Genomic DNA, 12,844 nt, shown 5'->3' on the forward strand with positions numbered 1-12,844 from the left:
TGGATCACTTACCTTTGAGATATAATTGAGTTGGTTACTATGAAATAGAATTGCTGAAGTGGACAAGGATTGAATCTTGACGAAGTTGAGATAATATCATCCTCTCTCATAATTAATTGTAACTTTTTGATTTACTTCTTCATAGATAGTCGTAAGATCAATCATGTAAAATCACTGAGGTAACATATTCTAATTTTTTACTTAAGATGATAATAGATCACTTGACAGTGAAATCACGTTTTGTTGGATTCTTGTCGGTAAAGCATTTGCTGATTTATGAACACGTGTATCCTTCAAAGGACATCTTCTTCAAATTTACCGGCCGTGTCTTGCTAATGGAAATAAATGAAATGGAGGGTGACTTTTGAAAAGTTTCGTCAGAGAAAAGATTGATCCAGAGCGCACGTGGTGATGTAGGGCATGATTGGCTCTAAAAGATAAGCAGAAGAAGACACGGCGAAAGATATGAAGAGGCAGCCATGGAGATTCTGCAGCAAGAAGAAATGTACCGGAGAGGGAGACAAGAGAAACATGTTAGCACAAGTGGAAGCACGGTGACAATGATCGTGCACCTAAATCAATCTCTCTCTCTCTCTCTCTCTCTCTCTCTCTTCCCCAACTTGCAGTGGATAGCTACAACTCCCTGTCACTTTTAGCTGATGCTGTCCACTTCCACCGTCACTGAAACTTTTTCCCACAGTTGCAGCTCCTCTCTCTCTCTCTCTTCCTTTCGGTAACTTTGCCGAATTCACTGCGCTTCGGCTCCAATAATTCTAGCTCAAGCTTCATCTCTACTTATAGAGCGCCTCTGATCGGCCTTCCATGCATGCGTGCTTGTTCAGGAGGTCTGCGTCCATCCGATCGACGTTGATAAACCTCGCCGCCGCAGGGCTTTTGTGAACTTGTTAGATTCGTTCCCTCGTTTAATTTGCTCGACTTTGGATGGAGTGGAGCTCCAAGGTGCCGCCATGGGATATGGCGGAGCTGGAGCAGGGAGCGGAGCTCAGCATGGGGGCTCTGGTGGCGCCGGGCTTCGTTCTCGGGAGCCAGAGCGGCGGGGTGATGGATTGTTGGGTGGATCTGAGACTGGGTCGGCTGGGTGAGTTTAGGCCGGCGGAGAGGTGGCTCCCTGACCCCGCAGCGTCAGCCGCGGCGGCGGCGGCGGCTCCGTCAAGGAGAGCCCGGGCGAGCGGCAATGCCGGCGCCTCGTGCTTGGTCGACGAGTGCAAGTCCGACCTCAGTAACTCCCGGGAGTATCACCGGCGGCACAAGGTCTGCGAGGTCCACTCCAAGACTCCGGTGGTGATGGTGGGTGGGCAGGAGCAGCGCTTCTGCCAACAGTGCAGCAGGTAATGGAACAGCGCTGGCTGCCCTATACAAACTCGCATCGACCGAGTACAATTTCTTCTTCCTTAACACGCCATTCTCTACCTCTTCTCTGCTTTCTTCTGCTTCAATTGGATATAAAGTTTCCGGTGGCCGTGCTTCTAAAACACCACCTCAAGCTTTGATTTTTTCCGACGAAAGCAAAAATGTGAGTGTTTGTTAATTCTCGCAACAGGTTTCACCAACTGGTGGAGTTTGATGAGGTGAAACGAAGCTGCCGAAAACGCCTGGACGGGCACAATCGACGCCGGAGGAAGCCGCAACCAGAATCCATCAACACCAGTAGCTTATTCCCGAGCACTCAGGGCATGCTATTGCTATATATTCGTTGAATTGTTCGACTGATTTCAGAAACAAAAGCAATGCAGATTCTGAAACCTAACTTTTTCGTGCAGGAAGCAGCAGGTTCCTAATGCATCCTCCTCATGCAACCCCAACTCCGGCGCAGGGGCCTTCCCTACACGGAATCAACAGCCAGCAAAGCTTCTCCGGCTGTCCCAGCGCCAGAAACATGAAGCCGTTTTCCTTTCTTCACGGCGACGCCGGTCCTTTCTCTCAGTCCACATTCCAGCCCATGATCAAGGCGACGCCTTCAGCAGAGAGCGGCAGCAGCAGAGTTCTCGCCCAAGCCTTCGACTCCGAGTGTGCTCTCTCTCTTCTGTCAGCAGCAGCAGCAGCAACTCAGGATTCGGGCATCGGCCAGATCCTGCCTGCTGAAGGATCCCCGTGCACCAGCCCCTGGTTTCAGACCTTGCCTACGCCACCGCTCAAGCCTCGTGCTACGCTCCAGCGCCGACCACCTTTTCTGGTCCAGGAGGAGCCGAGGATGGAACAGTAGGCGATGTGTTTGTTTGCGAGGCAGGGGCTGGAGCTGGGCTTCACTGCCAGTGCGTGTATAACGTCATGGGGGGAGGACCTTCCTCCCAAGCTCTTCCCTTCTCCTGGCAGTGAATCGATCTCTCTCTCTCTCTCTGTTTGACATATTCTGAGTATGATGATAATATTTTGAAAACCAGTACGAAATTGTTGTGATCGATTTAGAGATGGACTCACAATCTCTCCGACAACCGGCTCTGTTCGGTTGCATGTATCGGCGAGTGCGGAATCCATGGCGATCGGGGCCAGGCATGTCTTGTTCGAGCAGGACATGCGAATCTAGGCAAAATCCAAGGAGCGGACGCGGAGATAAGACGCCAAGAAACTAAATGGCCGACATGCTGTCGCCAAGGAGGCAGCTTGCTTTCGCCATTATTCTTATCGGCACTGACGTTTATGCACAGCTCGCAACGTCCAGGCCAATGGAACAGCTCATGCTTGGAAACCTCCCTCCCTCCCTCCATCCATTTTATTCTTCTATCTGCACTGTGCCACCAATCGATCAGCTTCGAAGGAACGATGGCACCATCTTTTTTACTTGAAATTTATTAGCTTCTGTATTTTACATCAGAGAAGGGGCGGGTGGTGGTGGACCATGGCCGGGCATTGTCAAGCTGCGGGAAATGACTTCAATCAGCTGTGAGTGTCTCCTGCGTCCTACCAAGTTTGAAATGACGTCTCATTCAACAATCACAGCCCACTAAATCATCTTCAGCAATTAAATTGAACTGTTTATACTTTAAGTGACGATAAAGATGCAAGAGTATAATAATAAACATTTGATTTGAAGTGTTTCTGAAATAATCTTATCATGTTTGAAATTTTAAAATATTGATATAATTTGAATTTAGGAGTCTTAAGAAGTCTTTGATGGTATTGATGAATGGGCATGACAAATGTAGATACTCTAATGAACTAGTGATTAAACATCTTAAAGTCATTTCAATATCAAAAACCCACAACTCTTTAAGGCATAGTCCAAAGACATAGTTGCACTCAAGAGACTTTTGAAAATAAAATGGTCATAATTTGAAATGATTATGAAGTATTTAAGGTCATCAGTGAGTTTTGACCTTAAAAACATCAAATCATTTTAAATCAAAACTATTGTACTCCTAGAAATTTCCTGAGTGTAATTGTGCCCTCAAACCTAGATTTCGCAATCTAAATTGAGCGTTATAGGTTTTTAAAATATTTATAACTTTGAGATAATTTGACATAAACTCATTAAAGGGTCTAAGTCTATTATATTTACTCATCAACACTAACAAAGGATTCGTAGGACTCCAGGTCATACTGAGCTTTTGAAATTCTAGACACTATAGGTCTATCAATGAGTTTTTAATCAAAACTTGCTAGTGATCTTAGACACTTCAAAAACACTTCAAACTAAATTCATTGCACTCTTTCCCTTATTCTAAGTGTAACCATGTCGTCAAACATGGATTGAGATATTAAAATTAGGATATTAAATTTATGAATAGTTGACTAATGTGTTAGAATTAATTAACTAATTGTCCAAGTTTGTGACAACTTGAAGAAATTCACAATTGAGTGGCACATCGATTGACATCCACAAATCAAGCACAACAAGTTCAAGAATCGACTGACGTAGTCAACTATCCACATAACAATAAATTGATGAATGTATAATCGACTGTATAAAGAAGGGGCATAATAGAAAATGCTTAAGTATTTTAGTAAATATGAAAATTATGTAACAATGTATTATGAAAATTTGAATATGCAGTTCAGTAAATTGTCGAATAATCTTTGTTACAGATATGGTGCTCCATTCAATTATTATTTAGTCATGAGCTAATCATCTTTGTTATAGATATGGTGCTTCATTCAATTATTTTTAGTCATGAGCTAATCATCTTTATAGATATGGTGCTCCATTCAATTATTATTTAGTCATGAACTAACTTTATGAGATTTTAATTGAAAAGGAATTAATATACTTCAAATGAGATCTAATTTTATATTAATTAAAGTGTGAGCATACCTAAACTTATAGATTTAAAATTAAAAAAAAAAACACTAAATTTCACCTTTTTTTCCATTGTTCATTAAAGGTGAGAAGAGGGCCCCGGACTTGATGTAATGGTAAAAGATTGAATGTATTCCTAAATAAGCATAATTTAATTCTCACGCCAAACACATCTATAACGATTGAACTATTAATAATTAGAACCTTCAATTTAGGTTGAACCCATCAGATTGATCTACTCCACTAAATAATTTAATCAGATTGGATTGAAATTTTATCAATCCATTTTTTAAAGTATGTTCAGGTGTGCTGACTCGTTTAGACCCGCAATCCGCATGGATCGATCTATGATGGACTTGGATTAGCTCTGAGTTGAAAAAATTTATTGATTGTTTTAAAATTTAAAATTAAAATAGAAAATTCAATGCATTAACAGGCTTGACCCGTTTAAACCATAATCCAAAATTAAAAAAATTCAACTTGATCTATTTAAATTGTCATCCAAACATATAATTTTAATATTTTTTGACAAGTCCATAGGTTGGCTCACCTAATCCGCAATACATTTTGGATTGGATTGGAGATTTCCTAACCCATCAACTTAATGGGTTGGTCTGCTCCGTCCCGTCATATGACGGATTACGTTTCTAGCAGATTGACCCATCCCATGTTAACCCATTTGACAACTCTACTAATGATACTAAATTTACTTGATGGACGGAATATGAAATCGGACCGTCCATCTCAAAATTAAGTAGCTCACAAAAATTGAAAATCTGATTTTAAAAAAAAAAAAATTAAGGTGAGAAGAGGGCATAGATGGATTAGTTTGTGGTCTTATGCTTTTACATTTTAGAAGAAAGAAAGACAGTCCGCAGTCATGAAAAAATAGTGCAACATCTATCAAATAGAACTATAGCTTTGTTCGATTTGGAGTTCTTCACCTGGGATTAAGTTGGTCACTCAGTCAATGCTTGACTTTGTGACAGCTAAAATTCATGAATTAATTCATTCATTATAATGAATACCAACACATAAGATTACAGTCGATCTCTAACAAATTTCACTCCTTGTAGTTAATCTTCACCAAAACAGAAGGATTAAGCTATGGGCGATGGTCGATGTGCAGATATCTCATCTTCCAGAGTAGACATGGACACCGACGGCGAGGAGGAAGATGGTTATGAGGACGAAAAAGAGGACGGCGTGGATAAGAACGGAGATGCCGCTCGTTTGCATGTTGCCAAACTCTGCCACTCGCCCCCTCGCCGGCAGCTGGCACAGCAACCCCGGCGACAGCACCACGAAGAGCACCACCGCCACCACCACCGGCCCCCAATCCGCCGCCATCCGATCAACCAACTAATAAGCTTTTTAACTTCTCCCCCTCACTCCCCCCTATATATATATATATATATATATATATATATCTTCTCACTCAAAATTGTCAAAATTCTTGTCGTTGGTGAGAAGAAAGGAACAGCATGACTTTGGATGACATTCCTTGCTTGATTTGCACAATTGCACTGGAATCTTATCTTCCACAATATCTGCCATCTGTAATGGAACTTCATACTTCATACAACTTAATAGAGTCCTAACAATTAACTAGACTATAGTAACCTTCATCACAAAAGTAGAGCTGTCAACTTAACTTAAGTCCGTCAGATTGATTCGTTCCGTCGAATAATTTAAATAGATTGAGTTGAAATTTTATCAATCTATTTTAAAATGAATTTAAATGGATCGATCCGTCTAGACTCGTAATCTACATGGATCGGCTCGCGATTCACGTAGATTGATCCGCAAGTTGAGAAAATTTATTTTTTAAAAAAATTTAAAATTAAAAAAATAAAATTTAATAAATTAGTGGACTTGACCCATCTAAATCACAATTTAAACCAATGGCGTAATCAAAATCAACACCTGCCTTGAGCTAATCAATAAGATTAAATTAGAATATTTTAATTTTTTAAATTATTAAATTCAAAATTGTTGGACTGCACTGGGTTCCAGCCCAGTGCAGCCACCCACTGGCTACGCCAGTGATTTAAATTTAAAAATTACAACTTAATCCGTTTAAATTACAATTCAAACGTAAACATTTTTATATTTTTTATTTTTTGACATACTCGTAGATTGACTCGCCTAACTCGCAATCCGTCTTAAGTTAGATTGGATTGAAAATTTTTCAACTCGCGAAGTTGATGGATCAATTCATCCCGCTCTGCCATATAATAAATTTATGACGAGTTAATCCGTCTCATCATAGATTGATTCGTTTGACCGTTCTAAGCTTTTTATGCTTTTAATGCAGTTGAAAACTCTTGTTTGCTACCATTAAAAAAATTAAGCATACATGCTTCCAAAATTTATGTGTGAATGCATGACACGTGGAGCACTTTAGTTCATGAATGATTTAATATGAGTTTTTATCTAATAATATCTTATTATGACCATTAATTTACATTAGTGACAAACTCCAAAGTTCAAAAACATATACAGTGATTGAACTTTTTTAACGAAAAATATTTTATGATGAGCATTTTATGGATTAAATACTCCATGAATAAACTCTCATACTTTATGTGCACTAAAATGATATATGTTTTATTTAAAGAATATCAACATATTTAAAGAATATCTTACATGACTAAAAAAATATGCTACAAAATCAATTAATAATTTTCATATGCTTCCCGTAGCCCTTATATTGAAAGAAAATCTTTATTCATGGAATATGTGCTATCAATACTTGAATGTTAACATAATAAATATCCACTGCATATTTATTAATGTGATCTTTACAATGAGATATTTTTTAAATTTATTTTCTAGTTATACATGGTGATAACTACCAAGAATTATCTATTTTTGAGTCTATCATTATAAAAAAAATAATTAATTAATGATGAATTTTAATGACGAAAATAATTTATTATAAATCTATAATAAATTTAGTAATAAATAATTATTTTATCACTAATTAACAATGATATTTACGATAAAAATATTTTAATCACAGAATTAACAACAAATAATTTTTATCATCAAATTTGTCACTAAAACTATTTTTATCATCAAATTCATCGCAAATTGATGACGAATTTAAAATTCATCACAAAGTGATGATGCATTTAAAATTCATCAAAAATAGGCGACCATAAATTTTAAATTCATCGCCTATTTGACGAGCATTTGGCACATTCCTGCTCCACTTTACAATCATTTGGCGATAAATCCCGGATTCATCGTCAAATTAGCGACGAATATAGATTCATCGTCAAGAACCCTAACCTAATCCAAATTCCACCCGATTCCCATTCCGCAAAATCTCATTTTCCCACTCCCGATCTCGATGGCGACTATGACGATGACAACCTAGGCGACGAATGAGGGGTTCGATAACTCTGGCAGTAAGCTTCCTCTCCTCTCCCTACAATCGATTAATTCAGTTGTCGACCAATCAGGTTGGTCGGGTCGTCTGCTGAGGTCGATCGGCATGTTGATGAGCCTGACCGGCTGACCATTGAGGTGGGGCAACCTGTGGGGTTGGGTTGGCTTCGATTGGTGGGGTTGGGCGGCCCAACCATAGGGGTTGATCGATCGGTCAGGCAACCATTGAGGTGATCCGAACATGAGAGCTAAGGCGAGTCGAGTGCGAGCACTAGCTTCAATGGTACCTATGATTTATTCTTCATCCAATTTAAAATTTTAGATATTTTATTATTATGCAAGAATATAAAAGGTGACTACAACTTGAATTTACTCTTGGATTTTAAAATTTCGCCATTATAGGTGGTACAGATTACTTGCAACCATTTCAGTCCCACCTAAACTACCTATCACTTGCTATTTATTAGTCAATACATGCAATTAAACATAATTTACATATTTGATATTGTTGACTTCGTAATGTTATTTATGTAGGTCTTATTTTGACGTGAGCTTAAAGTATTTGGAGACACTCATTTTTGTTCATCTGCTATAGGTATGCAATCGTTCTGTAATATTACTTATTGTTTTAAAATTTTAATAATAATAAATTATGTTATTGTTGTTAATAAGGTACTAACTTTTATATCCAGTAGTTTTGTTTAATATGCTAATAAATTTAAAAAGGAAAAATATAGAAAGAAAAGAGTTGGGTGTATAAAAGAAAATATATCTTGAACGTCAAGGTTTAACTTATGAGATTTTAGTGGGTTGGAACAATTTATAAATCTTGCTTGGAGTAATGTTGAATATTTGGATGAGGATAAGATAAGGTGTCCGTATAAAAAAAATATCACAATGGTCAATTTTTATAATCTAATAAAGTTAAAAATATCTTTGTAGATTTGATTTTACTTCGAATCACTATAATTGCACATGTTATAGTGAGTCATTCATATTTGACGAAAATTATGGATAAAACATACACGTCTAAGTTAGTAGGGATCAAAATTATTATAATAAATTAAATTGATATCAAAAGATGATAATTGATGTAGCGGATTAAAATTTCATTTCCGAATCAAGTATTGCAAGTTCTAGTTGTCCTCCAATAGTCGAATAAATATTTACTACTCATACATCATCGTTGGGAGAGGTAGAAGAACAAAGTGTTGATGAGAATGTGAATAATAAAACATATCTCCAATTTCAAGAAATATTGAGTGTTGTAGATGAACCTGTATGGGCTGGTTATGACAATCATACTAAATTATCTCACCGCAAAACTGTTGAATGTCAAGGCAGAATATAATATGTCTAAAGATTATTTTAATAATTTTGTTCAAATTATTAGAGAAGTATTACCCCGTGATCATATAATGCTCAATAATTTTTACAGTCATGAAAAATTTATAAAAGAATTAAGTCTTCCGATGGAAATGATTGAATTTGCAGAGATGGTTGTATGATATATTAGGAAAATGATCAAAATGCAGATGTTTGTAAATTTTGTAATCAAGTTAGGCACAAGATAACCAACAGGAGTTAATAACGATGTAAATCATATACTCAATTATTTTATTTGCCTTTAACACTTAGATTACAAATACTTTATACATCAGAAGTCACTGCTGAATATATGACTTGACATGCAAAAGAGACTCGTAACATTAGGTTAGGTCTCTATACTGATTGATTTGTCCCATTTGTCAAATTCATGAAGAAATTATTCTTGTTGGTCAGTTATATTAACTCCGTATAATCTTTTATTTGGGATATCAACAAGAGGAAGTTGCGAACACATTTCAAACCGAGAAATATATTATTTCAACATTACAAGATCCCAACGGAGTAGTGATAAACGTGGATGTAAGGGAAATTTATGAGAATGAATCTGATAATAATAATGATGACGATAACGACCACGACGATGATGAGAATGTCAATGAGAATAAGGACTTTAATATTATTATATAATAAAAAAATAAAGAAATTTTCAAAAATGGCAATATATTTTTTATTAGTAAATTTAATTTTAATCTGTACATTTATATAACTCGTAGCTCAATTAATTGTCTATATACTGTCTCATTTTTAAATATTTTGATTATCTGTTAATCCACTGTAGTTTTTCTTATAAGTCAGTATAGGTGGCATCTTGGTGTTTGGTTTCGCTCATTCTTTGTCTATTAACAAATATGATAAGTTTTTTTATATTCTTCATTATATAACAAATATTTATTACTTTATCCTAATAATTTTGGTTGACAATTTCAACGTGGTGAACATAGATGGAGTACTCTAGCCAATTTGTTTTGGCATCTAGCAGTGTACCTACACCCTCCCTAATCAGGTAGGACTTTCCCATGCACCTTCGTTAATACGTTCGGATTCGTCGTCACTGCAGTCACCAATACTTTCGACTAGATAGTCCACTACTGAAATGCAAAACACTCGAAAGAATATAGTGTCTCACGGAAATTCGTAAGTATTTAAAAATATTTTATTTTTCAACTACTATCTTAATTATTTAACAATATTTGTTTGTAATTTTATTATAAATTTTTAAATTTTGTATGTGTTATTCGTGAGATAAATAAAATAGTAAATAACCATTGAGAAGGGGCTTCAACGACATATACAAATACTCTAACACCCATAAAAACATTATGGTGGAAGGAATTTAAAATATATATCTTCTTCAATTTATATATAAAATTAAAGTGAATATATAATCAATTATTTTTTCATTCTAGCGGATATTTAATTGGAACATAAATAAAGAATTAGAAATAAAAAAATTAAGAAAAAAATATAGCGATCATATCCAACATATACTTAATCATGCGAAGACTGGGAGAAAAAATCACCCTGCATCATCGAGGAAAATTGAGTTAGGATCTCCGACATTTGACAAATCGAGGAGAGCAAACAATAGAGTCCGCAAAATAAAGCAAATTAAACTTATAATTCTAGAGACTTATTTGTAATATATGCCAGAGACTCAATTAATATTGATGAGCATATACATCGATTGATAATTTTTTATAAATACTAATTTATTAATTAATTTTAAACTATTACATTATTTCTAACAATACTTTTTTAGCTCAAGAAAATAGGGAAGGAATCACTATTTATAGAGACTTTCATCCACACATTTCTAAAGAAAGACAAGACTTGAAGCAGAAATAGAACTAAAATAATTAAGGTTTAAATTAATCTTGGATCTTAATTTTTAACTTAAATTCTAATAGCTATGCACTTACTCTCTTTTATATTAAATATTTTTCTATTAGATATAATCAATATTATATGTATTTTTAAATTATTATTATTATAAATTTATTTTAATATTTCTCATAATAATACAGGAAAAATATGGTAAAGTAGAGCTAGCACAAGAAAATTCAACTGTTAGTGATGATAATGATGGATCTGAATCCTCCGTTGAGAATAATCTGAATATATGGTTGGAGATAAATGGGGATCTAATGGGGGAAAGATATTGAGAATGAGTTTTTTTAAGCAGAACTCATAGAGTTGTTAATGCATCTTCTTCCACCCCACTAGTATTAAGGACACAAATAGAAAACTTGACTAAAGAGGTTAGCAATTTAAAAGGATAATATTGTAAATGGATCAAGAAATAAGAAAATTACGCCAATAATAGACTTCATAATGTAACATCTTCAGTTAGGCTCCATTTCAAGTTAAGTTCCTCGGTGATGATGACGATAGTGGTGATGATTCTTCATAATCCTAGTTGTGTATAAATGTTATTTTTCATAGAATTAGTATTTTGAATATTTATTATTTAAATAAGTTTGTGAATTCTTCATTTTTGTAGTATTATTGATTAGTAGTGTTAATTTATTTTAAACATGATCGGTGAGATAAAGGAATACAGTAAAATTTAAAAATTCATGTCGAAAGAAGTAAACATTTACATATTAAATTTTGTGTTAATTTATATAACGATTTTTCTTGTACCAAATGATACTTTTTGTTTATTTGTTTTCTGATATAAGAAAAGAGAAGAAAATATCTGTCAAGGATGACGATGGCATTTATTTGTATTTTGTTGTCATTTTAAAACTATTTATTATGAGATATTTTTATTTGGATATGTAGAATAACTTTTTAAATTGAATATTAGATATAATAATTTATTTTATAATATTTAAATTTGACTTGTTAATATTAGAATATTAGTTTTGTATGAAATATGATTTGTATGTTTCTTTCAAAAAGTTATTTGCTTTGACTTATACAACGAATATGATCTATTTAGACGGTTGAAATGTGTTGGAATGCTATATATTAGTGTTAGATTGAGTTTATTATGTTTGTTATAAATAGGATATTTATAAACATGATCAAATACAATGATCAAATACAAGAATGAAGAGATTCTAGAAAAAAAATATTTTTTTTATGATAAATTCTACGATGAAAATAATTGCATCACAAATTTATCAAAAAAATATTGTGTATCGCAACTCTACAACAAATACCTATTTTCATCGCCATCTTAACAACGAAAACACATTCATCGCCAATCACGAATATAGGACGAATAAATTTTAAGTCATCGATTAGGCAATAAAAATATTTTCATCACATAATAACAACAAACTTAATTTAATCATCAATTGATGAAAATACTTTTCAAAAAAAATTGATGACAAACATCATTTTAGTCGCATCTCTACGATGAAAATTGACTTTCATCGCAGATTTGCATGAGTAAATTTTACGACGATACATATTTTCATCGAAAATTTACGACTTTAACAATAAAATATTAATTTATTACAAAATTGATGATGAATTTATATTATTTCATCGCAAAATTTGACGATGGCATATTACCTACAAAAAATATTTTATCATAAAATTCATCATAAAATATTTCTGCAATGAATTATTTTTTAAAATTCATCATAAAATGCCTAATTTTTTGGAGTGTATCCTATAAGTAAGACTCTTGCATATGTGCAAGTTAATCATAGTTGACGTAAAACTACGTCATTCTGCTCCTGTTGTTATATAACCCACCAAATCAGATTTCAGGGTGATTTGGTAAGCCCAAAACAAAATATTTCAACTCACTGCTTCAACAAGGGTTTCAGGACCACCAAGCATAATCTA

General features: G+C 34.6%; 1 protein-coding gene and 1 pseudogene across 1 annotated transcript; one reads left to right on the top strand and one right to left on the bottom strand.

Moving 5' to 3' along the window:
• The first annotated feature begins 942 nt into the window (after positions 1–942).
• Positions 943–2,337, top strand: LOC141836711 (squamosa promoter-binding-like protein 16; annotated as a pseudogene).
• Positions 2,338–5,271: 2,934 nt separating this feature from the next.
• On the bottom strand, positions 5,272–5,605 carry LOC141836395 (uncharacterized). The gene has a single exon (XM_074723880.1). It carries the CDS (start codon positions 5,603–5,605, stop codon positions 5,390–5,392), a length of 216 nt encoding a protein of 71 aa, XP_074579981.1. The 3' UTR covers positions 5,272–5,389.
• Positions 5,606–12,844: the final 7,239 nt, after the last annotated feature.

Source organism: Curcuma longa, chromosome 10, assembly GCF_044706935.1.
Source record: "Curcuma longa cultivar G26 ecotype Majalengka, Jawa Barat chromosome 10, ITB_CL_G26_1.1, whole genome shotgun sequence".
Lineage (NCBI taxonomy): Eukaryota > Viridiplantae > Streptophyta > Magnoliopsida > Zingiberales > Zingiberaceae > Curcuma > Curcuma longa.

Bases quoted from the DNA above. Each gene is read 5' to 3' on its own strand.
- LOC141836395 (XM_074723880.1), bottom strand. From the start codon at position 5,605: ATGGCGGCGGATTGGGGGCCGGTGGTGGTGGCGGTGGTGCTCTTCGTG.